The following is a 27,125-nucleotide window of genomic DNA, read 5'->3' as shown; positions in this document are numbered from 1 at the left end:
TATAGCAAACCAAATGTACAATGTATATAGCTTTTATTCATATCTTAATATACATCACTTTTCTGCTTAAAAGCAATTGAGTCGTTGTATTCAGGTTCGTCTTGCACAACAATCCTAAAGTCCGCTGGATGTGGTCAACAACCGCGTGCTGGTACGCGATTGATCGCGACACGTTCAGCTCCTCTCCTCTTCTCCACTTTCAACATACCTCCTCTTCCCCTTCCCCCCCCCCAATCGGTCAGCTCGATCAACATGGCCAAAAGAGACCACGATTATGCGCTCGACGGCGACGACGATATTGACTTTCTATTATCATTGGAGCAAATGGACGACACAGCTGTTCCTGGACTCGACGACTTTTTAAACAGCAAAAACCAATCAAAGAGTAAGACTCAATGGGCAACCATTGTACTTCTTATTAAGTATTCTTTGTATAGAAAGCAACAATGGAAGCTCTTTATTTCCTTCTGCATCAGTCAACACTATTACCGAGGACGACAATGACGATCCCTTATTTTTACCGCCATCCACCAACAACCGAGACAAGGAGCCACAGCAGCAGCAGTCGTTGAACTATCCCGATTCACCCATAGCTATGAGCGTGCATGAAGGCGATATGGACGTGGATTATATGGATGCGACACTCGTAGACAACAACAACAACATTGACGTTGATGAATCACCTTTGGAGAAAGCCTTTCAACAAAATGTGGGTCGACGATTACAGCACAATTCCATCTTTTCACTCGACGATGAGGATTTTGTACCTGAATCATCTATCAAAGCACAAAAGAAGATCTTGGAGCATGATTATACAAAACGACCTGCTGAAGGCACATACATCATCAGTCAATGTCCATTCACTGGAAAGACATTTTACTTTCCAAAGACCAACAATCAATCCACCCACGCCCTCCAGTCGACTACCAACAACAAAGACACTCATCTTCTCGGTGTCCCGTTTTGGAAGATTGCCAAACAAGTTGAAGAGCTGAAAACGTGAGTTTTTTATACAATGAATTGAGAAGAGGGGATCATTGTCTCATGGATTGATCGGTAGAGAAACGGCAAAGAAGGCAAAGAAGGAATCAACGGCCCATGATGCTGCAGCACGAAAGAAAAGGAGGAAACAGGCACATCGTGAGAGCTCTGATAGCAACATGCTGTGGTCAGAAAAATACCGCCCGAAAAAGTTCATGGATCTACTAGGTGATCAGGTAAGGGTCGATGGATTACCACCAAGGAAGGCATGTATATATATTGATTCGACTATTTTTAGCGTGTCAATCGTGAAGTGCTTCGTTGGGTCAAGGAATGGGATTATTGCGTCTTTGGAAAGTTACCCTCAAGTGAAAATCAGCGTAAAGCCTTCCGCAATTACAAAAGCACGTTTGGATCCGGCCTTGCAGGAAAAGACACGGATAGTATGGATAAGGTATGTGATGGTATATCCCTTACTTGGTATATATTGATACGAGCTTCTACTGGTAGCCCAAAGATAAGCTTTTACGACCTGAGCGAAAGATCTTGCTTCTTTCTGGTCCCCCTGGATTTGGTAAAACGACTCTGGCTCATGTTGTGGCGAATCATTCTGGATATAATGTGGTGGAAATCAACGCGAGGTACGCTGGATTCTTTTTGGAAGGATACCCAAATCTAATGACTTACTTATTAGTGATGATCGGACCGGCAATATCGTCGAGACCAAGATCAAAGGAGCATTGGAAATGCAGGCTATTATAAAGAAGTCCGATGGTGAAAGCACAACGACGTTGGAGCAAAAGCCCAATTTGGTGATCATTGATGAAATTGATGGTGCGAGCTCAGCTGGCGGTGGAGAAGTAGGTGGCTTTACCCATGGGTTAGACAATGAATGTATTAACAGTGTGCAATAGAGTCTTATCAAACACCTGATACAACTTGCTACGTCGGATCCAGATGAAGAGAAGCAGAGAAATCCAAGAAGGAAACGTAAGCGTGGATAGTGTTATTTCCAATGAATGATCAATTGCTCATCATTGTCTTTAGGGAAAACAATGACACTCCAAAGACCAATCATTTGTATTTGCAATGACCTGTAAGCAATTCGATCCCCTATTTCTATGCGATGCACGTTTTCATTGTTTGTATATAGGTATTCATCCGTATTGAAGCCTTTGAGATCGATTGCACATTCCCTTCAATTCCGCAAAACTTCTGTCACCACGATCGCCAAACGACTCCTCTCTGTTTGTGAAAATGAAGGCCTTGAGACGGATGAACGAGCATTAAGTCTATTGGTTGAGATGACGGGAGGTGATATTCGAAGCTGCATGAACGTCCTTCAGGTATGTATTATCATCATGGTGTTGGTTGAAGCAAGTTACTTACTTGCAAAAATACGTAGCTTATTCGAAGCAGGAGCGACGTTTTTACACGAGACATGGTGAAAAATGAGGAATTCGGGAACAAGGATTTGGGCAAGCCATTGTTCACTGTATGGGAAGAGATTTTCAATGCCCCAAGCGGACGTCATCATGGGCCTTTGGCACGATACAAGACAATCGGTAAGGAAGTAACCCATATTTGAAATGCATGCATCTCACGAATCTAATCTAGATGTCAACGACAAATACGTCAGCAAGCTAACACGGTCCATCCTTGACAATGGAGAAATTGAGAGATTGATGCAAGGTATGTTCTTTTACATTTATTAGTAATGGGCAAATAGGCTCACATAGCGATGAATTAGGATGTTTCGAGTCATATCTCAAGATGCGTTTCAATGATGTTGGCTGTCAAAAGGTCATCCTGATGGGAGAATGGCTCAACTTTTACGACCTCTTGGACCATCGCACCAACGTTATGCATGATTACAGCTTTTTCGGTTATCTACCTTATCCTATTACCAATTTTCATCGATTCTTTTCTGGATCAACGACCCAAGAGCATCGTGTGGAATACCCAAAAGTGGACTACGAGGTAATTGGATTGCTACACCTTTGCATTGCACATGCTAATCGATCCGCCTTTTAGGTTTCCGTGGCCAAGAAATCATACCAGAATTTGGTGGATGCATTTCTCGCTGGTATCCATCCACTTCGGCGGCGAGCCTTGGATAGAGACATTGCGATCCTGGATCTTGTACCTCGCTTGCTTCGAATCATATCACCCGATCTAAGACCAGTAAGTTGATGATGTAGTAATGTTGGGTTTTGATTACTAAGTATGTTGTCGATATTTAGGTGAACAAGCAATTGATCAAACCTGCAGAAAGAGAAAAGCTGACAAGAGTTATCCAAACGATGGTCGAATATGGATTGACATTTGTGCAAGAAAAGAATTCGGATGGCCAGTTTGTCTATCGACTCGAACCGTGAGTAGCCATCAAAGTGCATCTTCGCTGATTTTCAATGCTGACGTTCATTCTTTTTCTCAAGACCCGTCGAGCAGCTTTTGTATTTTGAGGCAGCTGTCAACGCCAAAAATATCCTGTCCAACAAGTATGCGGTTCGACAAATGATTGCACAAGAGGTATTGCATGATCCAACACGGTAGAGTGTATCTGTTTGCTAAGTTGTCTTTTAGGTTGACCTTGAGTTACTAAGACGACGAGAACAAAAGTTCGAGAGCGAAGCAGCAAAATCATCGAGCTCAAAAGCCAAAACCACTCCACAGTAAGAATCACTCATTATCATGTCCATAATCAATTACTGATTTCATTGGTATAGACAACCTGCGAAGAAGGCATCAGAAGAGAATATCCCCAAGGTAAGCATCACCCTGAACCATACGAAATGTTATTTGTGATTCTTATGTCATATGCTTTTCGCTATAGCGCATGACCAACTTTTTTGGACAAGCTATTCAACCCACTGCCCACGACCAGAATCAAAGCTCAAAGACGGTCATTACACCAAAAGCGCCCGTCTCATATCATTACCACGAGGGAACGACCAATGCCGTGAGAAAACCAATGCCGGTGCATCTCTTTTTATAGTTGAGAACATTACATAGAGCCTTCAGGAGATATCATGACGTCCCGAGCTTTGAATGCATCCTGGTACCAAACAATGTCTATAGTCTGATACAGTACACGCGCTATTTTAGTGGTCGGTGGCTACAATCCATTCTAATAAACACCAATGTACATACACCATATACATATTCATGAATCTGGTTACAATAATTGATCCATTGACGGCGATGAACAAGGTTCAACCAATTACACAGTAGGACTTTTTGAGCTTGTTTTCACATAGGTGACAGAAAAGGTATCTAGTATACAATATCAGTGTATGTATGATCCATGTCCTATGCAGCAAAAGCTTTTCCTAATGCTAACATGCATATAAATAATACGATTGGTATCTCCAATAAGTCCATTGTTTAAAGTCATCACCTTGAATACGCTTGTACATACACGATCTAACACGATCAATAAACTTTATCGTGGCTGTGCCAATGTCGTACCCACGCACCTTGTTCGATCTCGTTTCTTTGGGGAGAGAAAAAGATGTACATAGCATCTCGTATACTGTTGGTGTTACCGCTATATTCTGCGTACATTTCTCACGGATAAGAAGCTTGTCGAGTAGCGGCGATCATTGCGTACAAAGAGCTTCTTGGATGTGACAAACTTCGGAATCAAAAAGAACATCGTGTCTGCCAATGAATTGAATGTTATGTAACTTGAAGGGCTTGACGAAAAACAGAAGGAGGAATGCCTTGATCTATCATTATGCCCAACAATACAAAGAAGCCGAAATATCGGAAAGAAGAATGATAGATCGAAGGGGTGGTTATTGTGTGGGAAAACCAATGCAATTCAATAGTGTTGTATTGTATCACAAACAAATGATGCAAGCGATGAGTACACACGTGTTCTCCCAACAAATTCAGGATTATGAGCAAAGCTTTGATGTCCGGTATAGTGTTACATGGTCAAAGAGAGTTCATAGTGGAACGTGCGTGACCTACAACGGAGTACAAATCCGACCCAACTGTTATCCGAAAACGGCAATCCAGTTTTCTGAAACCCGTCATAATGACAAGTAGGCCAAATGTTGGGTTGTGGGTGTATTCCCTAGTAGTAACACACAATATAGAAAAGCACTTAGATCATAGATGATATTGTTTATAGTGAATCAAGACGAAAGGAAAGAGATCAATGGGTATATTTAAAGTAGACATGGTCCATGCGTTTAAAAGTGAATCAAGGAATTCATGCTATATTGACGGGGCTCTTTGTTTTTCCTTCTTCCTGCGTGCGCGCGTTATCTTATCTGGAAGACCCGGCTTTGTGTATCATCAAACTCCTCTTTTTTTTTATTTTCTCTTTCCACTCTTTGTTTCATAAAGACCACCACCTGGCAATCGCTCCTTTTCCCTTTTCTTACGACATTTCACAATGGACGCTCGGCATCCGGGCGACATGGAGCAACAACAACAGCAACAGACATCACCCGTAGTGGAAACCACTTCACCCAAGGATGGTTACATGAGTCGTACTGCTGCACAAGATCTCCCTTCTCGATCCTATTTCTCCTCTCATGGCAACTACGATCCGCGTAAGCATCTAGGTTATTGCTGCTCATGGCACTTTGTCTTAACACGTGTGTATTTAGAAACGGGCACACGCTATTCAGCATCGATTGAATCTATCCGTGCTCACTCTGTAGCCTTGGGTGATTTACAAATGGCAGATGATACCACAGGCAGGCTCGATGAATCACGTCTTAGCATATCACGATCACCACCCATCACTATGGAGCCCACCGGCAGTAGCAATCTCTCCCTCTTGTTGGATCAACAAAATGCAAAGTTGCATAATCAACAACCGCAACAACCACCACAACACCGCATCCGAAAGACATCCACCTATGATGAAGAAGCAAGTCCATTACTCCAACAAGTTGAAACAGCACGTACCGCTTCAACAAGATACCATTCAATCGATTCATCCTATTCTACTGCTACTACACCCCATCACCATCATCATCAACAGCAGCATGACCATGATCATGTTCCACCCATCAAGGGCAAAATGCGTCATTCTTCTTCTTCTTGGCTGCATTGGATTCGTCAACCCATCTCGTATATACCTGCAGTCATTCTAGGTCTACTACTCAATTTGCTGGATGCTATTTCTTATGGTAAATGAGGGGATAGTGTTATGCGTGTGTGTCTTTGTTTCTCATGTGAAAATCATAGGAATGATTACATTTCCACTCAACAATCCAATCTTTGCTTCCTTTGGTCCTGATGGTATATCCATGTTCTTTGTCAGGTAAATGAATGGGTGTTGGATGATTGATAAATGGATGATATTGAATGACGGTCTTAGTTGTATCATTGCTCAGCTCGTGTATTCATGCGGCGGAAGTATCTTTGCTGGTGGCAATGGAAGGTACGTAATCTACAAAAACTACCAAAATGGATGCATGGCAAGTCCTAACCTTGGTTTTTCCTGTTTATTCCAGTATGATGATTGAAGGTAATTACTCGCTTGTTGAAAAGAGACCAGCAATACTCATCTATATCAATAGTTGTCCCATTTCTTCATATTATCGCCGAGCAAATTGTCGATTACATTGGTGATAATCACAAGCAAGAGATTATTGCATCCACCATGGTGGCCTTTGCATTGAGTAGCATCATGACAGGCTTGGCGTTTTTCCTCTTGGGTGCATTCAAACTGGGATCCCTCATTGGATTCTTTCCACGCCATATCTTGGTGGGCACCATTGGCGGTGTGGGATGGTTCTTGATTGCAACAGGTATCGAAGTATCAGGACGGCTGGAAGAGAACTTGACGTACACCATCCCAATGATGCAAAAGATCTTTCTCGATACGCACACATTGGTGCTATGGGCAACTGCATTTGGAGCTGCAGTCCTTTTACGTACGATGCAACAACGTATAAGCAACCCACTCTTGGTACCTGCATTCTTCATGGTGTTACCCATCGTATTTTATCTCGTGCTGGCCATAGCAGGATTGGATGTCAATGACGTACGTGATCAAGGATGGATCTTCCCTCTCGTGCAAAGTGATCTTCCATTTTGGCACTTTTACACCAACTTTGATTTTACCATGGTCAATTGGCGCGCTGTAGGCCATACCATGCCTGCCATGTTGGCTCTCACTTTCTTTGGTAAGTTACAAATGTGTGTGTGTGTGTGCGTTCATGAAGATGACATACTCATATTCGTTTATGTAAGGTCTTTTGCATGTTCCTATCAACGTGCCTGCCCTTGGTGTCTCAACCAACAATGATGATGTCAACGTCAATCGCGAATTGATTGCTCATGGCATGTCCAATGCTATATCAGGTCTTTTTGGATCCATTCAAAGTAAGGCATTAGTGATGTAATTCGCGTGTATAGGTTCACTTATCAATTACGTCATTGATAGATTATCTTGTTTATACCAACAGCTTATTGTTTATCCGAACGGGAGGTGATAGCCGAGTCGCTGGTATCATGTTGGCAGGTGCAACAGCAGCTTTGTGGATGGTGGGTCCCTGGATTGTGGGCTATATTCCAGGTAGGTTAATGCAAGCATGTAGATGTCAAACATATGAGGCTGACATGCTGCTAAATACCCTAGTGATGGTTGTGGGTGCATTGATTTTCCATCTTGGTTTGGATCTCTTGAAGGAAGCGCTCTATGATACATGGCATTGTGTTCATTACTTTGAATACCTTACCATCTGTGTCATCATATTCGTCATGGCCGTATGGGGTTTTGTCGAAGGTATCCTAGTGGGCATCGTTATGGCATGCATTTTCTTTGTCGTCCAGAATGCTCAGTTGAGTGATGCCATCCGATCAACGCATACCGGTGCCGAATTACGATCCACTGTGCGACGCTTGTATCGACAACAAAAGTTCCTAAAATATGTGGGCAGCCAGATCCAGGTTGTGAAGCTACAAGGCTATCTCTTTTTTGGTACCATCAACCAGGTCGAAAGTGCTATTCGAGACATGCTGGATCAACGTGCTTGGGATCGCAAGCCAATTCGTTTCTTGGTGCTTGATCTTCAACTTGTTCAAGGCATTGATTTCAGTGCTGCCGAGGCATTCGTACGCATTAGGCGATTACTCAAAGCACGTGATGTTTACATGGTGCTATGCAATATTGCAAGAGATTCGGATCAAGCGAAAGCGCTCATGAAAGCTGGTGTTTGGGTGGATGACGAGGATCATGAAGATGACACCAATAGCGACCTCAAATGTTTCGAGTCGCTCAATGATGGTTTGGAATGGTGCGAAAATATCTTGTTGGAAGCATGCACTACCTATCTCGCAGCAAAAGGCGGTCCATGTAAGTGTAAATATTTACTTGGATAACACGTGGTTTTGACATCATCGTAGTACCGATCAAAGATTCTGCGACCCAAAACAGCGATGATACCCATATTGATATGGTCTATGAAGCATCTCCTAGACGAAGAATGGTTAGCCATGCGATTCGAAAGATATTGCCAGGTAATGTTGTCATCCTTCGACTTGTCTTTGTATGTGTGTTCTGACACTGATAATGTTATCACATCATAGCTGATACGCCCACATCCCCTGCTCACACGCATGCAAATCTATCACAGCCGACGCTATTGATGATCCAAGCACTGAGTGAACTCACCCACCAAGACGTGCCGTTTGAATTCTATCACAAGCTTGGGACCTATTTCAAAAGGGAAACATTGGTAGGAGGTGAAGCTATTTGGCATGAAGGCGATCCATCCGATTGCTTGATTGTTGTGGAGAATGGCACACTACGTAGCTTGATGCATGTTGGCAATGGCGAAAACCGAGTTGTGGAAACGATCTTGGCGGGCACCGTAGTAGGGGAGCTTGGCCTTTTTACATCAGCTCAACACCGTACACGATCTGTATACGCTGAACAAAACTCTGTGATTTGGAAGCTTACGAGAGAATCATTTGAACATATGCTATCGAGTGATCCGGCACTTGCGAACCAATTTATTATGCTCTCCCTTCACTTTTCAAGCGAGAGATTGGATATCATGACACGTTTTGCTTTCCAGCTTCATTAGCACAAAAAAGTAGTAGTATTTCCTTTTCAGTTACCCCATTGGTGATTTATCCTCCAGCTCTTTTCATCCCCCTCAAGTAATAGCATTTTTACTTTACTTTCGACTCATTTTGTTTTCAATGCATTATCAACACTACATAGTCTGCATGATTCCATACATAAAAAAAGAGCTACGCTTCAAACATCTGCCCAAGTTTCTACATCCACCTTCTTCCACATAAACCAGGATCCCACACTCCTATAAGGCTATAAGCGTAGGTGTTAGCTTGAACAAGTTCATCTAATGCATCATTTGCAATACTCACTCTCCAATGCTCTGTTAACTCTTGCATTTGCTTTGGAGTTGGAAGCTTTTCTTTGAGTCCAAAATGCAACGCAACACCTTTTCGGACACCTGAGAAAGAAAGGTAGAGGTTAAAATGATATCAATAAAGAGCATTTTCTTACATACCAAGATCCGTCACAGGCAAGATATCAGGATGGCCCAAATTCAACATAAGGTACATGTCCACTGTCCACTAGATATGATACTTGGCGTCAATCGTTTTGCCACAGGATAATGTCGATTGATGATTTACCGGACCAATACCACGCACGGAGCAAAGCAACTTTGATAGTTCTTCATCGGAAAGAGTACTCAAGAGTTCCATTGTGATAGTCTTGTTGATGAACTTTTCGGCGAGACCACGGATATACTCTGCCTTTCGAGTGGATAAACCTGCTGTCTTGAGCGTCTCGACGGGTTTTTCCCATACCATTTCCGGCGTAGGAAACCATCTTGGATGATGATCTTTGGGTGGATCAAAGAGCTTGACAAAGCGTTCTCCCAAGATTTTTGCAACATTGCCACCGATCTGCTGATAGATAATGGAAGTAGCGAGTTCACTTTTTGATGATGATCCAAAAAAGTCAGACAACAACCCAAACGCATATACCACTTTTGGTAAGGAAAGGATTTACCGGAACGGATTCGATGAATCGGCATTCTGCACACGTTGTACAAAATTGGCAATCTCTTTGTCTGTCATGAACTTGCCAAGCTGCGGATCCACTTTTCTCAAATGGCCAACGGCTTCTTCCATTGAAAACGTACGTACAACAACTCCTTCCACCATTGCTGTGGGTCCTGTCTCAACCACTTCATTCGTTCGATGATGATCTTTTGGTTGCTATGGCAACAACGAGTGATAAGTTACAACATGTCTCCGCATAAAAGAAACGTACTTTGGTATCTTTGGGGGGTATCTTCTTGCGCTAATAGACGATGTAAAATGACTATACTATTAGTATTCTAAATCACGTGCCTGTCAGATCAAGACATACCTTGGCAGTTACTGTTGCTGCGTGTTTGGTGCTGCGGAAAACTCGCGATCGTCAATGAATTGTGAATAGTAGCCAAGGTGAGAGGGGAGACGTCATTTACCGCTTGACAACACGGTTGGTGGTTTTTTCATATGTATGCTTTGCATAATAGTCTATGGTTGGTAAGGTTGCAAGCCGAGTACTTCTGCGAGCTTGTTGCATGGTAAAGCGGTGGCAATAGAACTAAAGCGGAAAGAGCCAAGAAATTAGGGCGGCACTTTCTCTCTCTCTCTCTTTATCCCTTTCCAGACCTTGGCCTTCTCTTTATCTTCTCTCTCTCTCTCTTTGATGCCTGGCCCCATGAGCAACGGCAATGGAGCTATACCACGACGCAACATTCCTGCCCTGAGTTTGGCTGATCTTCATGAGAAAGCTAAAGTCGACCCATCCGAGACAACCAAGTACACCCCCAAGCAATGGCTCAACGTGATTGGCAAACTATATGACGAGGTGCGTGTCTCTGTTATACTATCACTATCATACAGCATATTCATATGATCATTCCAGGGTGATAGAGCATGGAATATTGGTGATTTGAATAATGCATATTATCACTATCTGAAAGGGTGCAAGTAAGGATGATCATCATGCGTATCCGCTATGCCCTATCTCACACCTACATGTAACAGTGTCATGGTCGAAATATTGAATCTACATCCATCAAGTAACGATGTCAAGAAAACGTCTATCTATATCGAGCTTAAGAAGGTGAGCAATGAAGTATGAAGGAAACGAACATGTTGCACTAACCATGGATCAATTAATGCAGCGTACAAGTGATGAGATTCTCTACAATCTGGAAAAGATCAAAATGCGATTGGAGCAACAGCAACAACAACAACAACCAGTTGAGAATGGTGATGATTTGGTTGGGAGAGCACTTGAAAAGTTTCCAGCAGTGAGTGAATTGGAGTTGTCAACTACCGGAGGAAGTTCAAAACACGAGGTGTCGTTGGATGACATGTTACCTTCAGTACCTACCCATGCGCCAACAAAAGCAGGCCCACAACGCCATATGAAGATGCCTGAACCAACCCCTACTGCGCCCAATACAACAATGAATTCAACCCCACAACCAAAACCACCACCACCTCCTATGCATATGCCAGTTCCTCAGCCATCCCAACAATCCAAACTCCCGCCAACATCTTCGTCGTCCTCCTCCCCATCATCATCAGGCCTTACTCTTCCTGGTCGTACCAACCACAACTTTCCTCAAATTATGGCTGTTGAGCCGCGTGATTTGGCCAAATGGATCAGAGTGCAAAAGAATCCACCAAGCGTACTTTTATTGGACGTCAGGCCTTTATCCATGTATCAAGAAGGTTGCATTCGTCATCCATACATTTGTCAGATAGAGCCAATGGTCTTGCGACGTGGGTAAGTTATTTCTTTGTTTATGGATACAATATGGGAATTGGTATCATGACACATTTGTGGGAATTCTAGTGTGACATCTGAAAAGATCCAAGCATCCCTTGTGTTGAGTGACGATTCGCATCAAGAAGTGTTTTCCAGAAGAAACGAATTTGATCTTGTTGTCTACTATGATCAAGATTCAAAGCAACCTGCCACAGCCAGTGAACCTTTGAGGAATCTTCGATCAGCCATCTATGAAAGCGAATTCAACAAGAGCCTTCCGCGCGTTCCCATGATGTTGGCAGGTGGCTTTATTGCATGGCAACAAGCAATAGGAGAACATGGCGTCTACAGGACCATCAAACCACGTTCAACATCCGCTGACAAAGAGAATGAGAATCCAAAAAAGGAACGATCCCATCGACATCATTGGTTGCATTCAGTGGTGGGAAGGAGTAGCGCTCGAAAGGAACCGGTTCAAGTGCATTACACTGCATTTGATTATGTAAGTATGACAACCATGATGGTAATGATGGGGACCATTCACTCACCTCAATCGTTTTGATAGTTCACCAATAAGCAACGTGATCGACCTTTACAATCCATGGATCAGCAACATAAACCTGCTGTACAAGGCATCTTTGGAAATTGGCTTGATTCATCATCCTCACGTCCTGACAACAATGCTTTGCCACTCACGATGCCAATCGCCCCACCCGATCTTAGACCTTCTGAAGAAGCACCACGTACCCCAACAGAAGAATCCATCTCAGCAAAATATCCTGACATTCGTCCTAATACCTCATCTGCAGCTGCAGCAGCTAACAACAACACCGGTCTCCAAAGACGCAACACATTTATTGATAACCCATTCCATGGATTCACTGAGACAAAGAACGATTTGTATGATGTGCCTCCCATTCCTCCAAAGCCAAGACGTCCTTTACCACCTCCACCTCCACCACCAGCATCACGAACACCACCCGCCCATGCATCACAGGAACCCAAAATTGTACGTCCATCTTCGGCGGGTGCTATTGCAACAGCTCCTACGCCACCTGCTATCCCATCAAAACCATCTGCTTTGGTGCCTATACAACATCCTGTTGCTGAAAGTCGATTTGCCCCTGTATCCGATAGCTCATTCTCCCAACTTGGCTCCGTGATGATTGGCACTACGGGTTTGAAGAATCTTGGCAACACCTGCTACATGAATTCAATTGTGCAGTGTCTTAGTGGAACCATCCCATTGGCACGTTATCTCATTTGTAAGTGTGTCTATTGATTCAACGTTGTCTCGTGCATGTCATTGATGTAAAATCACTTAGCTGGAACCTATAAGCGGGATCTCAACAAGAATAATCCTTTGGGCACAGGAGGTGTTTTAGTACAATGCTTTTCGGATCTGCTACGTGTCATGTGGAGTGGAAGTTACAGTTTTATTTCTCCTGTCACATTCAGGGTAAGTGAGAATACAATGAAGGGTAGTCGTTGTCATTTGCAAGATACTTAATGGCATGATCGAGTAGGAAGCGCTTGGTCCATTTGCACCTCAATTTTCAGGAACGGATCAGCAAGATTCTCAAGAATTCCTTGTCTTTTTATTGGATGGTTTGCATGAAGATGTCAACCTTGTACAACGTCGTCCTTCGCCTCGACCAGAAGATCCTGAAGAAGAAGCACGATTTGAGCGTTTACCTGATTGGCAGGCGAGTGCCATTGCTTGGGATAGATATTTGGAAAGGAACAAGAGCATCATTGTTAGTCTCTTCCAAGGGCAATACCGAAGTCGTCTCACATGTCTAACATGCAAACAAGTAAGCTTGTGTGGATGGATGAGAGGGCATCACGTATTCATTTTTGTTTATTAGACATCAACAACATACAACACATTCATGTCGTTATCCCTACCGATACCCAAGGGTAACTCGACCGTATCGCTTTATCATTGCTTGGATGCATTTGTGAAGGAGGAAATCTTAGAAAATGATGATGCATGGTATGGATCACCAATAGCAGCGGCAGCTGATGATGATGATGGATGGTTATAGTATCTAACGAATGGAATTTAGGCATTGCCCACGATGCAAGACTTTCCGACGATCCAGCAAACGTTTGACACTGTCAAGATTGCCAGTCGTATTACTTGTCCACCTTAAGCGATTTTCATTCGATGGACCTTTTAGAAACAAACTTGAGACTTTGGTGAATTACCCAACAAGGTAAATGACAATGGGTCATCATGGTAAGAGAGAAAATGGTTGATCTAACCTTTGATTTAAAGGGATTTGGATCTTTCTCCCTATGTTCCAAGCACCATGAATCCTCCCGATATGAAAGAGCGTCCGATCCATCGCTATGATCTATATGGTGTATCAGTAAGTTTTCTTTGTGCGGAGAGAGGTTCAAGCATACCTTTGCTTACATTGCTTTTTTTTTGTAAAGAATCATTACGGATCTTTGACTGGTGGCCACTGTAAGTAATTGTATGTGGAATAGGATGATGCAAATACTGATAATGCTGATTAGACACGGCATGTGTACGAAACGGATACCGGCAAGAGTGGCATTACTTTGATGATACCCGCTTCTCAGTGTGTGATGAAGGAAAAGCTGTTGTAAGTAACTTCGCTAAATTTATGTTGATCCCTTATTGACAACAACCTTTCTATTACAGAGTCGAGCAGCATACAATCTCTTTTATGTTCGATCCACTGTAAAATGATTCTATTTGTATTTGGTACAAGATGTTTACATCCTTTATAATTACCTATACTCTTCTCTTGGAAGATTGCTACATACTTGTAAAAAGGCTTTATTTCTTTTGGAGGGGGAAGAAAGTAGATATACATATGGTGTTGGGCAATGTAATTTCCTCTAATAATAACGTCCCTCTTTCCATCATGGCAGCTTGGAAGTTAAGATTCTGTTGGGCACATAGTCCCATTTCTGATGGATCGTGGATGATCATGGTGTAAGCATCTTTGTGAGCGTTATCTTCTCTCCAAATGATATCCAAGTTCATGCTGCTGTCATTGTTCATTTGATGAAAGGGGTTGATTGATTGGGTATGAGTTGAAAGTAATCTTAGGTGGAATGTGATTGGATCATTTCAAAGACATAAACTGGTGCCATGGACGAACACAGCATAATAATTTTCTCTCTCTTCTCCTTCTTTATTCACACACAATGTACAACGGCATTGGCTTGAGTACTCCTCGTGGTTCAGGTGAGTAACATTTATCTTCATTCATGTCCTAGTTTGCTCACTCATTTGTAAAGGCACCAACGGCTATGTCGTACGCAATCTGTCGTTTGTCAAGGCTCCTCGACCCGACCGTAATCTGGATCGTTCAGTCAATGACCTAAAGTCACCTGCACCTGCCATCAAGCAACCCAACAAAGATATTCTATTGCACGATCGCAAGCGTAAAGTGGAAGTCAAGTGTATGGAGCTAAGGATCAAGCTTGAAGATGATGGTGTCGATACGGATACTATTGAAAGCAAGGTGCAAGAGCTACGTGAGTCGCTTATGAACAACTTTGAAGATATCCAACCTCGGGATGCCAAGAGGTAAGAAGATTCAAAAAGTGGATCACCTTTCATTGTATATCTCACATGCTTCTTTTATAGTTTGCAAGAGCATGAGACACACCAACGATCCGCTGCCAAGGAACAAGAGAACAAAAAGATGATGCGAGCACTCAAGATCGATAGTGAAGAGTATGTTGAAGGTGCAGCTTTTGATCGTGAATTGCAAGAAAAGAAACGACTTGAACGTATCGCCAAACGACAAGCTCAAGAAGAAGCACGTGCCAAGAATCTCGAAAAACGCAGCCGTCGATATAGCAGAGATCGTAGTGTGGAACGTAGCAGTCGTCGTAGTGATCGCCGCCACCGTAGTCGTCATCGTCGTCGATCTTATTCTCGCTCCGTAAGCAGAAGCCGTAGTCCAAGCCGTGATCGTTATCGTAGTCGTCGTGGTAGAGAAGAATCTCCTCGTAGCTCAAGTCGTCGTCGTCATCGATCTCCCAGTTCTTCTTCAGCATCTAGTTATTCAAGTCGCAGCCGCAGTCGTAGCCGTAGTGTCAGCAGCAGTGCAGGAAGTGTCAGTAGCCGTAGCTCATCTTACAGCAGATAACCAATATCACCCTTGTTTTCATCATTCAATCAATATATGTATATGCTTTACATTGATCTGGTCTTGAGGGAGTGAAATCTTTGTATTTGACATTAAATAGTTTTAACTAGTGTACTGTGATGGGGGAAACGGTGGATGATGATGGAATACAAAAGGCGGATTGGGAGACATGTTATTGAAAGCTGAGGGAGAACTTGAAAGTCTTGTTTTCTTTGGAGCTGCTTTTCTTGCTTTCTTTGGCGAGTGCTTCTTTTTTGCTACGTTGGGATTTACTTGGTTGAGGAGACCATCCATTATTATCAGGCGCTGCTGATGAAAGACCACCGTGACGAGGTGCAAGGGGAGGACTCATTGCATTGCTTGGTCGACGAGGATCACTATACAATGGTGTATTGGGTGCAGTGGATGAACGCATAGGTGGTGGAGGCGACTGTGGAAGTGATGGTGTACGATTCCTTGATGATGGTGGTGGGAAACGATTATTGCCTGTATCAAACATGGCTGACATGGGTGATTCCATAGGTGGTTGCTGTTGTTGTGGATGATGATGATAAGCTGCTGAAGAAGAGACCGAAGGTGATCTGCTATAAAGAGAAGCTGGTAATCCACCACCGCCACCGCCACCGCTGCTGCCACTTGTTGATTCAGCGTACATTGAAAATGTACCATCTCTTGAAGATAATGGCGTGCTCACTGATTGCTGTTGCTGTTGTTGTTGCTGTTGTTGTTGGATCATCTTTTTAGCTGCAATCATCATCTTGAGAGCCCGTACCTGCAGGCTAGTTTGGTGTGACAATGCTGCTGTTTCAAAGATCAATGGTGCTGTAGACATGTTGAGCATTTGATGCAATGCATGTGTTGCTAGCTCCCGTAATCTCGTCAAATCATACATGTCAGCCAACAAGAGCAATTGGGATAGAATATGAGGCTGATATTGCTGAGCTGTAAGCAAGTTGTCAGTGTACAGATATTGCAATAAAGCGATCACCACGTGATATGGGTATGGGAATAACATGGCATGCGTCTTGAGAGTGGCTGATGTTGGTTGTTCTTCAATAATGCCATCCTGTTGGGTCTTTTCATCATCCACTGTCAACGATGGTGGTGGAGGTGGCATTAAATTCGAAGCACGATTATCTTCCATGAGACGAGCAAAATAAGGCCAACGATTCGCAAGAACGGCTGAATTGACTGGAATGCTGTTGTTTTCATTGGTGATGATTTTAAAGTCGCAAAGAGCTGGTTCATTGAGAAGGCTGAGACCCATTTCTTGTGCAAGTGGTGAACATGTGGGTTCAGGTAAATGATACACGCCAAATGCTTCCATGTCGACCATAGCCACGTGCTCGAAATTGACTTGGCGGTGATTGTAATCTTCAAGTAAATTGCGTCCTCGATGTCCAAACACCACAAATCGATTGGAGGGTGCATGAAGTACGCCACGATTCCATGATCCTGTATTGAATACGGAGCCTGTTTCAATACGTGACCATGTCAAAGTACCAAGATCGAGTGCCCAAATGGAGAATGATTGTGTTTGCGGTGAGAGATAGGTGCCTGCTAAGACCAAATGATGGCCCAAAGTATGACCCGTGGGAAATCGTAATCCTGGTGGCATTGCTGATCCTGTCATGTAATTGGAGCAATCCTCTACTGCAGATGATGCTTCTCCTGGTGACAAGATTAATTGCAACTCGCGTTTGACATCGGCAAAGTTGTAGTTGGTGTACAAGTAGATTGGATCATTCCATTCACCCTCCGCTGTAGTTGAATCTCCTGTTGGTGTCGTATCAGCAGTACCACCATTCTGGTTAGCAGAGGAAGGATCTTCATTGGATGACTTGGTCATGTTTTCCTTGAGGATGGCAGGCAATCGAGTACCAGGTGGACCAGTGATAGCAATCGAACGATAAGCTCCCACGTGCTTGTCAAACGATTTGGCGTGTACCCATTCCCATGCATTCAAGTCGAGAACATTGATTTCTCCCAAATAGCCGTTGTTCATATCTTGACCACCCATCACGACTAACTTGTCACCCGCCACGGTCGACAAATGAGCATACCTTGGCCTTGGTGCAAATAATGATGGCTCCACTGTAGGCTTCCTCCAGGACATCGTTTCAACATCAAAGACCGAGACATCATCCAATACACATAAGCCATCGGTGGAAGTACGTGAATAGCCCATGCCACCAAACACCACAATGGTCTTCTTGTGCACATCTGCCGAATGAAAGTAGCGAGGCTTGGGTGGTTTGGCCGAATCAGGTGGAGGGATATGTCGCGTCCATTGGAGTGTATTGAGGTCGAGGACATACATATAATTCGTCATCTTACGAGAGCTCACGAGTCGTCCTGCAAACACAAATACTCGATCATCCACTACTGTCACTGAAGCCCCAACGAGTGGTGGTGGTGCCTCGCCTGATGTAAGGTGTATTTGGGTAATGATGCCCGAGATGGACTGCATTTGCATAGTCGCTGATGGCATTCTCAACAGTCAATGTTGTTCTACAGCAAGTTGGTGAGCTGCTGTGCAAATAGCAAGCGAAGAAAAGAAAAAGAGAACAAGAGCCTACGAGTTTATTCGCTTTCCAAAAAGGACAGGTACAGACAAGAGCAAGTAACTTTAGTGGAAATGGGAAATGAAAACTGGCTCTTGTGCATGCTCTGTGTTACATCCAAAGCTGATTTACTTTGTAACAGAATCATCATTAAAGTTACACCACACCTTATCAAGTTATCCACATCATCGTCATCCTCATTATCCATTCTCGAGATGTTCTTGTTGTTCTATACCCCACTTTGATCCTTGCTATCAATGCATAGCACCTGTTAAGGAATAAGACCCTTGGCAACAGAATAAATGTATGCAGCCTTTTTATTGTCAGGGACTCCGATGCGAGATCTCCAAGGAGACGCCCTGTCACACAAAACTGGTACCTGGCAATTGAGATTGTATAATGGGATCACACATTTGGTATTGTGTGCATAGGACAAATTGATATGCGTTTCATATCCATTCTCATGGTCCATCTTAATCTGTGCATCCAATCAACATAAACCTTATGCCAGCTATGTCCCTACTTTGTATGAATCTCTGCTGCCACAATCAATATGCATCATCAAAAGAACGGAGATAGATGGCAAGTAATCAGTAATCTTAATCTCACCCGCTTGATTACCACACATGGACATCTAAAGTGAAACCCTTAAGAACTTTGAATAAAATTACACAATGAGCTCAAGATGCAACGTTAATCCAATGCCAAGAAAATGCAATAATGGATGTATGGGGCCTATAGCATCATCCTGTTCTCTGGTTTATACTATGCTACCAACAACAAAATCGAATGCTAGATTCTACCGGTGATCATCATCATCATGCTGAAACTGGATGTATCAAGCTTTCAAGTCACTAATTGCATCAAAAATAGCGCGATTGTAGCATGACGTTAGGAAAGCTCCGCTATATGTATGTACCATTGTTAAAGGAAACCTTTCATTTAATCGCTCACGTCATTGTTTCATGCATAGCCATTTGCAAACAATCAATATCAGCCATATGACCTTCGTAGTAAAGTAATCAGCATTGCCATCAACCTCTATTACCGCAGCTTTGGATCATCCCTATTGTAGAATGCCGCGGCTCGATGTTTAATAGATGATGTAACGGTTGAACTCTATGGCCTTTAACCTTGTGAGTGCATGGCACATCCATGGGAGTAATAGTGATCCTTGTGTATGCTTACATTGATGAGGTCATTTTTCGTGAATTTCAGCCAATCTGAAATGTAACCATGGCAACCACCTTCAAACAATGTCATCAATTGTCGTCACCAAAACCTTGAGAGCTATGTACAGGATATACCAAATTCCACATCACGTGCTTTCATGATGAAGAAAGGTGGTTTACAAGATGTAAACATGGCAGCTGCATAATTGGGTACTCCGCTGAATCAAAGAGAGGTCGTCGTACAAATGCATATTGAGTGATTGACTTTCATGATTGAACAATGAATCCCTACAGCTATGCTAAGATCTCATACCGGGTCTAATATGAATGATCATCTTCTCCACCAACAACCCGATTACGATGCATGTTGTCATCATTCATCTCGTTTACGCTATGCAATTGGTACCCACCCCCCTCTCCATCCATTTCCATTTTGCACCATCAGCTTGGATCGAATATTAAGAAAAAGAGTACAGTATTATTGCTGCAAACCGAGCATATCCACAATTGGACAACACAGGGAAAGAAACATGCTTTTCTACTGGAGATATCCCGCTTATTTCTTGCCAGAAGCAGCCTTGGCCTTCTTGGTACCACGGAACTTCTTGGCACGGTTCTTCTTTTCCTTGCGTTGCTTGCGGCCACCCTTGGGAGCTTCGGCCAAACCAATCTGTAGAATGATACATAGAACATTGAGTGCCTTGTATTGATATTGGATCTCTATTGACAATAAAACTTACGCGAACAAGACGGTACTTGGGCTCGAACTTCTTCAAAGCCTCAACGTTGTCGTAGATAAGAGCGAAGCCAGTGGTCTTTCCACCACCAAAGTGGGTCTTGAAACCGAAGACGGAAATGACTTCCTTGTTGGCCTTGTACATCTTTGCGAGCTTCTCACGGAGCTCATCCTTGGAGATGCTGGGACGGGCAGGGTGAATGACATCCACAACCATTTGCTTGCGTTGGAGCAAGCGGTTCGTAAGGAACTTGCGGGTGCGGATAGTAACGGTAGCGTCGGCCTGTTTGTAATGTCGTAAAAGAAAAAAGAGGAGTCAGTTGCTGTTATAGTGATGGTGGTTCGCCAAACTAGAATATAAAGTGAAGATCATCCAATCCCTTCCATCCTTCATCCATCCATCCATCCACTTATTCATCCATCCATCTATCGCATATCGACATTGTATCTCGTTTGACATCCACTCTATCACCCACAACCACCATAGTGACATGATACATACCATATTCGAAAAGAGGGAGTTCCACTGTCTCCGGCCATCAGCAGCCTTTCGAACCTGAACCGGTTATCAAACCCCGCCGCCGATTGGCACTTCCCAACAAAGAAAATCATGTGACTTTTGAAAAGTACGATCACCTCCTTTATGAATAATGCTTTATTACCATCATAACATTGTTGCCATCTCCAAAGTAGTCTTTTCATCATTGCTAATTGACCCATACCATGTTCAGTGATAAACAATCTATCCAAATCCACAATAGTAATTGAAGGTGTACCCTGCTTTATTGCTATCACTTGCTAATCCTATCTTCATGTATTTATAGCTACATGGTCCGAATGTTAGAACCAGCATCCACACATATCATGATGTCCCACTTACTATAGCATCCATCTTCGTAAGCACGTTAAGTACGGCAGCAACGACTTCCAGCGATAGCTCGCTGCCAGTGGGTATATCAAGTTTGGCGCCCACACCTTCAAATGGCCATGCTGAAAGATCATTCATGAGCTCATCGACCCTGTTGAATGCTTGTTCTCGTAAATCAGGTTGTAGATAAAGCAATGCGTTTTCCAATACGTTGGCGGCGTAAGCTGCGCAAATCATGCTGACGGAACGAAGGTATGTGTGGGGAACTGGAGTAGCGGCATCAACGGCAGATGGGGTAACACGGGTGACGAGCAAGGTGCATACACGCTTGATGATATCTTCTTTGCACGATGTATCAGCGACAGGATGGGTTGCCATATCGAATAATAAAAAGTTCCTCTTTTCGGTTCGTAATACACCCTTGTCCACCAATCCTTTTGCTAGTCGTTCTCGTACTTGTTTGAGCTGATATCCAATCTTCATCACATTCCATGTTTCTCCTATGTTGATCATCAGCGTCTGAATGTAATAAAAGCGATAGGATAAAACGTGTAACTCTTACCACTCATAAGATCAATCCAGCTTGCCACGCTCATTTTCTCACTAAGCTTCATCATCTTGAGCGCCTCGTCCAGCAAGACCTCGCCTGTCAGTTTGTCATTGATCACCTCAATATAGCGATCGCACAATGGGTATTTGCGCCTGTTGGAATCTTTCACCATAGCAATACGGCCACGAAAAGCAAGCTCCATCACAATACATCCACGCAATGCATAACTGATGCTGTCGTTCCAAAATGATAGATACCCCTATAATATCCATTATACATCAATTCCCCTTGAATAACAAGTCTAAGCCCAGGTTGCTATTACCTGTCGATCTTTAAGACCAAGTAGCAACACCTCTTCCATAAGCGTCAGCCGTGGTGTATTCGTCGTTTCGTCCACATCGTTGGGGTCGTATGCAATTTTCTTCTCGTTCGTCTCATCAAATGGCGATCGTACACCAGGGCTGGATTGGCCTGTTGAGCTATCGTTCTCTTGAGAAGTTGTAGACGATGACGCCCCTGCAACTCTTCGTCGAGTGATGGTGGACATGTTGCTGTGTAGTATGAATCGTTGTCGAAATGCTCGGGACTAAGGGATGGAATGCGTATAGATGCAGATGCTTTTAGGGTAATAAAGTCAATATCAGTTGTCCTTTTATCAGTGTAGCTTCCTTTGTCTTTTTGAAAGAAAGAGAAAATGATACATACCAGTAATAGTTTGGAAAGGTAAAAGAGTTATAGAAGACCTACATACACGCCTTGGCTTGATGATTCCCTTTTACCCTCCGCACAGCCATGTTGCTTTGTAGCAGGGATCATTCGGCTATTGTTTGGTGTCATAGACCAACCTAATCAATCAATCAATCAATTGACTACAGGGATCAATTGTTGTCTCGTGACAGTCATAGCACTTTTAAAAGAGCACCACACATCCCAGATCTATCATTACCACGTTGAAAATGATCGGCACTCTTACTCCAATCTCTATTTCTGGAATGTAGCTGCAGTGGACCTTGAATCGGCTAAAAATACCCGGTGATCTCATTTCAATATTCTTGACAGCATCCACGTACGTTGTAAAGGATCGCTTTGTTTATCCATTGCTTCATTTTACATCCTAAAGACCAATCATTACACCATTAACATTATGTCTTGTATTAGTTTTCGTATTGAGCAAGGTACGTGCATAGGTACATAGCATTCTCGATCGGAGGGCGGCATATTGACAGCCATCACCGCGCGTTTTGCTTTGGAACAAGAAGATCTTTCATACACGTATGATATCGATAATGATTGCCACTGCATTCAAAAATCATTCATGTATATTCCTACAAGGGCATAAAGAGAATTCAGCTATGTTTTGTTGCGTTGGATTGCTGTTCCACAGTGTTGTAATGGTGGTTCGGTGTACGATGCCGACAGCTGCTCCCTGTGTTCTATGTCTCAGTTCAGGTACACCGATCTCACTCCAGGTTATAAAAGGGCCCCGTAGTTTCGATAGCCAGCTCACAGATTTCTTCTTTCTTTTTTTCCCATCCCCCTTTCTCCCCATCTCCAGCGTTGCCATGACATCCACTGTTAAAAAGGCCAACCAGGAACAGCAAGGTTCATGCTGTGGTGTTGTATCTCGACTCAAAAAGTATCTTCCCATCTTGACAGTACTCCTCGCCTTGTTTGTTGGATTCGATCAAATAATGCACAAGTTTTACATGTTCGATGAAAACCTGCTGCAACAGGTGGCGCTTCGCAACATGGAGCAATATGGCAACGACACTCACGCTATGATCACCAATATTGCTGCTGATTTGGATAAGGAGTACCCTGGTCATATTCGTCTCAAGGAAGAATGGGTGTTCAACAATGCTGGTGGTGCTATGGGCTCGATGTGGATCTTGCATGGTTCTTTGACCGAGTATGTCATCATCTTTGGCACCCCCGTTGGCACTGAGGGTCACACTGGACGATTCCTTGCCGATGACTATTTCATTATCCTTGAAGGTGAACAATGGGCCTATGCTGCTGGTGAATTAACGCGTGAGGTAAGAATCGGTGATTGTCTGGAATATAAAAATCATGGATGGGATCATTAAAACAACTTGGTGTTGCTGCGGATAGGAATACAAGCCTGGTGAGATGCATCTTTTGCCTCGCTGGAAGATTCAGCAATACAAGATCCCAGAGCACGCATGGGCACTTGAATACGCACGTGGTTGGATCCCATTGATGCTTCCCTTTGGTTTCTTTGACACCTTCTTCTCCACTGTCGATTTTATCACCCTTTTCCACACCATTCGCCTCTATGCCACTGCCATCATTGGCGAGCTTTTGAAGGGCAAAATCTAATCATGTTATACATATACAGTGCTTTAGAAACCTAATCGTGTGTAGCTTAATCCTAATGACGTTGTGAAATAAATAGTATACGTTTATTGCTATTTACAGATACAAGAAGTCTATCTTAAAAACTAGGTATGTATGTAGCAATTAGCTTCTATGGGAAACCAGGTACTGACAAGGATAAACCTACCGTTCTTGCCAAAACCATTCTGCCACTCACCCTCGCTAAAAGAAGCAAAGCACCATTCCGTTCTATCCATAGCACATAAACATCCACCATATGAGTGGTTGCTGCCATCAAGCGACCTTGTTGGTTGGCGTCAGAGACAAAACATGCATCACGAATAAACCATGTCTTGCCCAAACATGTAGCACACGCGAGAATGTCGTTGTCGAGAAAACGTTCAAATAATTCGTACTGGTATTGGGAACGATGTCCACATGTTGGAGGCTTGAAAAGAATACCCACCATGAAAACGATCTTCTCTCCAAGGGAAACAGGAAGCCTTGCAATAGTGATGTAGTCCGCCGTACGAATAGTGGATCCAGTGATTACATCATGAGTCGCACCGATTCCCGCTAACACAACACGGTCGTCACCCCTAGCCCTTTCAGTACAATGACATCCTTGACGTCCTGTATGACAATGGCAATAGCCGAGCGAGAGGCTGTGACTCTATTTCTTTTCGTAAGCTCACTTTGAAAGTGACCAAGCAGGATAACACTTTACCTTGAGGTATTTCCCAATAGCCTCCTTCCCTCGAAAAAAAACCGTATCTCCATGCCATCCATATTGTGCTGCTGCTGTTCCATTGTAAAGCTTGTTAATCAACAAGTCTTGCGTTGTAGATCCAATATCATGCGTACCATTGAGCCAACGCACAGCATTCTTGCTTTGAGATCAGTGTCTTGTTGCTGCCAGAGGTACCATCATCCAACATGCCCAAGCTATAATAATACAACGTGAGATAACAATCACAGCATGTGCTTTTCATGTCAGCATACCCAAAGTAGTAATGTAAAGACGTGTTCCTTGTGTGACAACCATGGAAAAGCATACACACGACACACGACGCCCCTTTTAAATCTTGTATGAACCAGAGAACAGCAAACTACACTTCAACTTTAGTTTCTCAACGTCCAACTTGAATAATAAAGTAATGCAGCGATGGAACGTACATGTTGTATTGCAATGGGAGCTTGTGTCATGGGTAGATCGCGCGTGTACTTGTTGTTGAATGTCTGCAACTGGAAAGCGTTGTCATTGACCACCTGTTCACCCAATTGGCGCTGTACATTGAAAGGAATGCTAGCTGTTAATGTGTTGTAGTTTGTTTATAGAGTTACTCTTACCTCGCTTTGTGAAGTGAGAGTGAAGAAGAAAGGACTCTTTGTCGTTCCTACCACTTCCCAATTTGTGCACTCTACGGCAACCCCGCTTGCTACAGTTACTGTACTGCTATGGAGATAGATCCTCAATAATAGCCTATACACTTGGGTCAATACATAATAACGACCACTACTCGAGATTCGATTAAACACATTCCTTGTAATTAAGCTATACATCGTTTTACTGTGGCGGAATTGAAGAAGTCTACATACATAAGCTTGGTTCATTGTAAGCTTATTTCATTATGTCCAAGAAGGAGTGATACAATGTGACATGAGTACATGGACATGCCATGCTTACCTATGGCAAGTTTTAGCTAAAGCTATCGTATGCAACCTTATATAAGAACGAACCATCCTATCGGGCTATCATAGGCGGACCTTGCAATAGGGGATGGAGCCACTTCATGCATCTTTCCACCAATAGTATTGACGCTTTTATGTCTCGTTCCTCTCGGCTCCAGTTACACGAACAGGTCCCTCTGCAACTTTGGCACTATCATGGTCAGCCACTCGACAATGAATAAAGACGTCTTTTATATACCATCACGCTTACAGCATATGTAAGCATAAATGTGCCTGTATCTCTAAACTTTACAATGAAACGTGGGGTCTTTAATAGAACCATGTTGCTCGGCGGGGTGAAAGCGATCTTGTGTCAAACTATGAAGTCCATCGTGGCCAATCCCAGATTTCGCAATGTCGCCACCAGCCAAACTGAATCTCGGGGTCGATCTCTTCGACGACGACGACCAAAAAATATTTTTTGGGCTGTTTGCGACATTGAACGCGAAACTTTCACACAAGGTGCAGTTGGCCAAGCCGAGCACATTGCTCTAATAAAAACCCCACGTTTCATTGTAAAGTTTGGAGATACAGGCACCTTTATGTTTGTAAGCGTGATGCTATATGAAAGGTGGTCTTTGTTAATTGTGAAGTAGCTACACCATGACAGAGCAAAAGATGCAGAGGGTCGTGTTGTGTAACACACCTACGTTTGCATGAATGAAAGGGTCAATGTATAATTACTTTATGGATCATCTAGGAACAGGCATGTATTGCTAGCTAACGGCCACTTTTATCCAATCATCATTGTTGCGAGATCCACTGCATGGGAACGATGCTCCTGCTCTAGACATTCATTTCCATGATTAAAGTAGGTTGATCCGAGCTGATTTGACTGAGCTGCGGTCAAAGAGAGGTTACATCACTCTGGACATAAAGCGTGCTAGATGTAGCTCAACCGATGTAATCTTGTGTGAGCGTAACTCAACCAAATCAGCTCGGATCAACCTACTTTAATCATGGAAATGAATGTCTAGAGCAGGAGCATCGTCCACCTACAATAGAATGCACCAAAGTTGGGAATGCACAAAAGTGGCTATTAGCTGCCAGTGTATGACATCAAAGTGAGGGTTGCGTACCTATCATGCATTGTCCCTGAAGTCCTGACTTTTTAGCTGAGTTACCCAAAGAGGTCCTTCTGCAACTTTGGCTCTCCAAGGTCTAGCTACTTGACAATGAACAAAGACCACTTCACATATAGCATCACGCTTACAAACATAAAGGTGCCTGTATCTCCAAACTTTACAATGAAACGTGGGGTTTT

The 27,125-nt window shown here is 43.3% G+C and overlaps 9 protein-coding genes across 9 annotated transcripts; 5 read left to right on the top strand and 4 right to left on the bottom strand.

Annotated features, from left to right (window-relative positions):
- Positions 1–252: 252 nt before the first annotated feature.
- O0I10_003161 (uncharacterized protein) lies at positions 253–3,979 on the top strand (the record flags this gene model as incomplete). The annotated part of the gene is made up of 18 exons (XM_058483233.1): positions 253–385; positions 438–999; positions 1,061–1,217; positions 1,280–1,435; positions 1,492–1,622; positions 1,676–1,841; positions 1,896–1,971; positions 2,029–2,077; positions 2,135–2,327; positions 2,387–2,546; positions 2,599–2,673; positions 2,732–2,961; positions 3,016–3,165; positions 3,225–3,355; positions 3,420–3,513; positions 3,568–3,656; positions 3,711–3,750; positions 3,818–3,979. 18 exons carry the CDS (start codon positions 253–255, stop codon positions 3,977–3,979), a joined length of 2,754 nt encoding a protein of 917 aa, XP_058345852.1.
- Positions 3,980–5,389: 1,410 nt separating this feature from the next.
- On the top strand, positions 5,390–9,041 carry O0I10_003160 (uncharacterized protein; the record flags this gene model as incomplete). Its single annotated transcript, XM_058483232.1, has 11 exons — positions 5,390–5,549; positions 5,607–6,134; positions 6,193–6,268; positions 6,326–6,388; positions 6,462–6,475; positions 6,528–7,136; positions 7,204–7,335; positions 7,397–7,528; positions 7,592–8,308; positions 8,359–8,472; positions 8,542–9,041. 11 exons carry the CDS (start codon positions 5,390–5,392, stop codon positions 9,039–9,041), a joined length of 3,045 nt encoding a protein of 1,014 aa, XP_058345851.1.
- A 176-nt stretch (positions 9,042–9,217) lies between these two features.
- On the bottom strand, positions 9,218–10,564 carry O0I10_003159 (uncharacterized protein; the record flags this gene model as incomplete). The annotated part of the gene is made up of 8 exons (XM_058483231.1): positions 9,218–9,286; positions 9,346–9,434; positions 9,492–9,558; positions 9,619–9,925; positions 10,001–10,209; positions 10,265–10,294; positions 10,364–10,394; positions 10,464–10,564. The coding sequence occupies 8 exons, from the start codon at positions 10,562–10,564 to the stop codon at positions 9,218–9,220; spliced, it is 903 nt and encodes a 300-aa protein (XP_058345850.1).
- A 138-nt stretch (positions 10,565–10,702) lies between these two features.
- On the top strand, positions 10,703–14,486 carry O0I10_003158 (uncharacterized protein; the record flags this gene model as incomplete). The annotated part of the gene is made up of 14 exons (XM_058483230.1): positions 10,703–10,852; positions 10,910–10,974; positions 11,032–11,110; positions 11,172–11,782; positions 11,852–12,266; positions 12,330–13,029; positions 13,090–13,223; positions 13,291–13,578; positions 13,633–13,760; positions 13,834–13,983; positions 14,046–14,139; positions 14,207–14,237; positions 14,291–14,379; positions 14,439–14,486. 14 exons carry the CDS (start codon positions 10,703–10,705, stop codon positions 14,484–14,486), a joined length of 2,982 nt encoding a protein of 993 aa, XP_058345849.1.
- Positions 14,487–14,950: 464 nt separating this feature from the next.
- Positions 14,951–15,903, top strand: O0I10_003157 (uncharacterized protein; the record flags this gene model as incomplete). The annotated part of the gene is made up of 3 exons (XM_058483229.1): positions 14,951–14,990; positions 15,044–15,335; positions 15,396–15,903. 3 exons carry the CDS (start codon positions 14,951–14,953, stop codon positions 15,901–15,903), a joined length of 840 nt encoding a protein of 279 aa, XP_058345848.1.
- Positions 15,904–16,075: 172 nt separating this feature from the next.
- Positions 16,076–18,394, bottom strand: O0I10_003156 (uncharacterized protein; the record flags this gene model as incomplete). Its single annotated transcript, XM_058483228.1, has 1 exon — positions 16,076–18,394. One exon carries the CDS (start codon positions 18,392–18,394, stop codon positions 16,076–16,078), a length of 2,319 nt encoding a protein of 772 aa, XP_058345847.1.
- A 1,801-nt stretch (positions 18,395–20,195) lies between these two features.
- Positions 20,196–22,340, bottom strand: O0I10_003155 (40S ribosomal protein S24; the record flags this gene model as incomplete). Its single annotated transcript, XM_058483227.1, has 5 exons — positions 20,196–20,309; positions 20,380–20,658; positions 21,256–21,743; positions 21,806–22,052; positions 22,116–22,340. 5 exons carry the CDS (start codon positions 22,338–22,340, stop codon positions 20,196–20,198), a joined length of 1,353 nt encoding a protein of 450 aa, XP_058345846.1.
- A 1,015-nt stretch (positions 22,341–23,355) lies between these two features.
- O0I10_003154 (uncharacterized protein) lies at positions 23,356–24,133 on the top strand (the record flags this gene model as incomplete). Its single annotated transcript, XM_058483226.1, has 2 exons — positions 23,356–23,829; positions 23,906–24,133. The coding sequence occupies 2 exons, from the start codon at positions 23,356–23,358 to the stop codon at positions 24,131–24,133; spliced, it is 702 nt and encodes a 233-aa protein (XP_058345845.1).
- Positions 24,134–24,281: 148 nt separating this feature from the next.
- On the bottom strand, positions 24,282–24,599 carry O0I10_003153 (uncharacterized protein; the record flags this gene model as incomplete). The annotated part of the gene is made up of 1 exon (XM_058483225.1): positions 24,282–24,599. One exon carries the CDS (start codon positions 24,597–24,599, stop codon positions 24,282–24,284), a length of 318 nt encoding a protein of 105 aa, XP_058345844.1.
- Positions 24,600–27,125: the final 2,526 nt, after the last annotated feature.

Source organism: Lichtheimia ornata (assembly GCF_029851405.1).
Source record: "Lichtheimia ornata isolate CBS 291.66 chromosome Unknown scaffold00010, whole genome shotgun sequence".
NCBI lineage: Eukaryota > Fungi > Mucoromycota > Mucoromycetes > Mucorales > Lichtheimiaceae > Lichtheimia > Lichtheimia ornata.
Note: the sequence above shows the minus strand (reverse complement) of the source record. Positions and strands in the feature narration are given on the sequence as shown.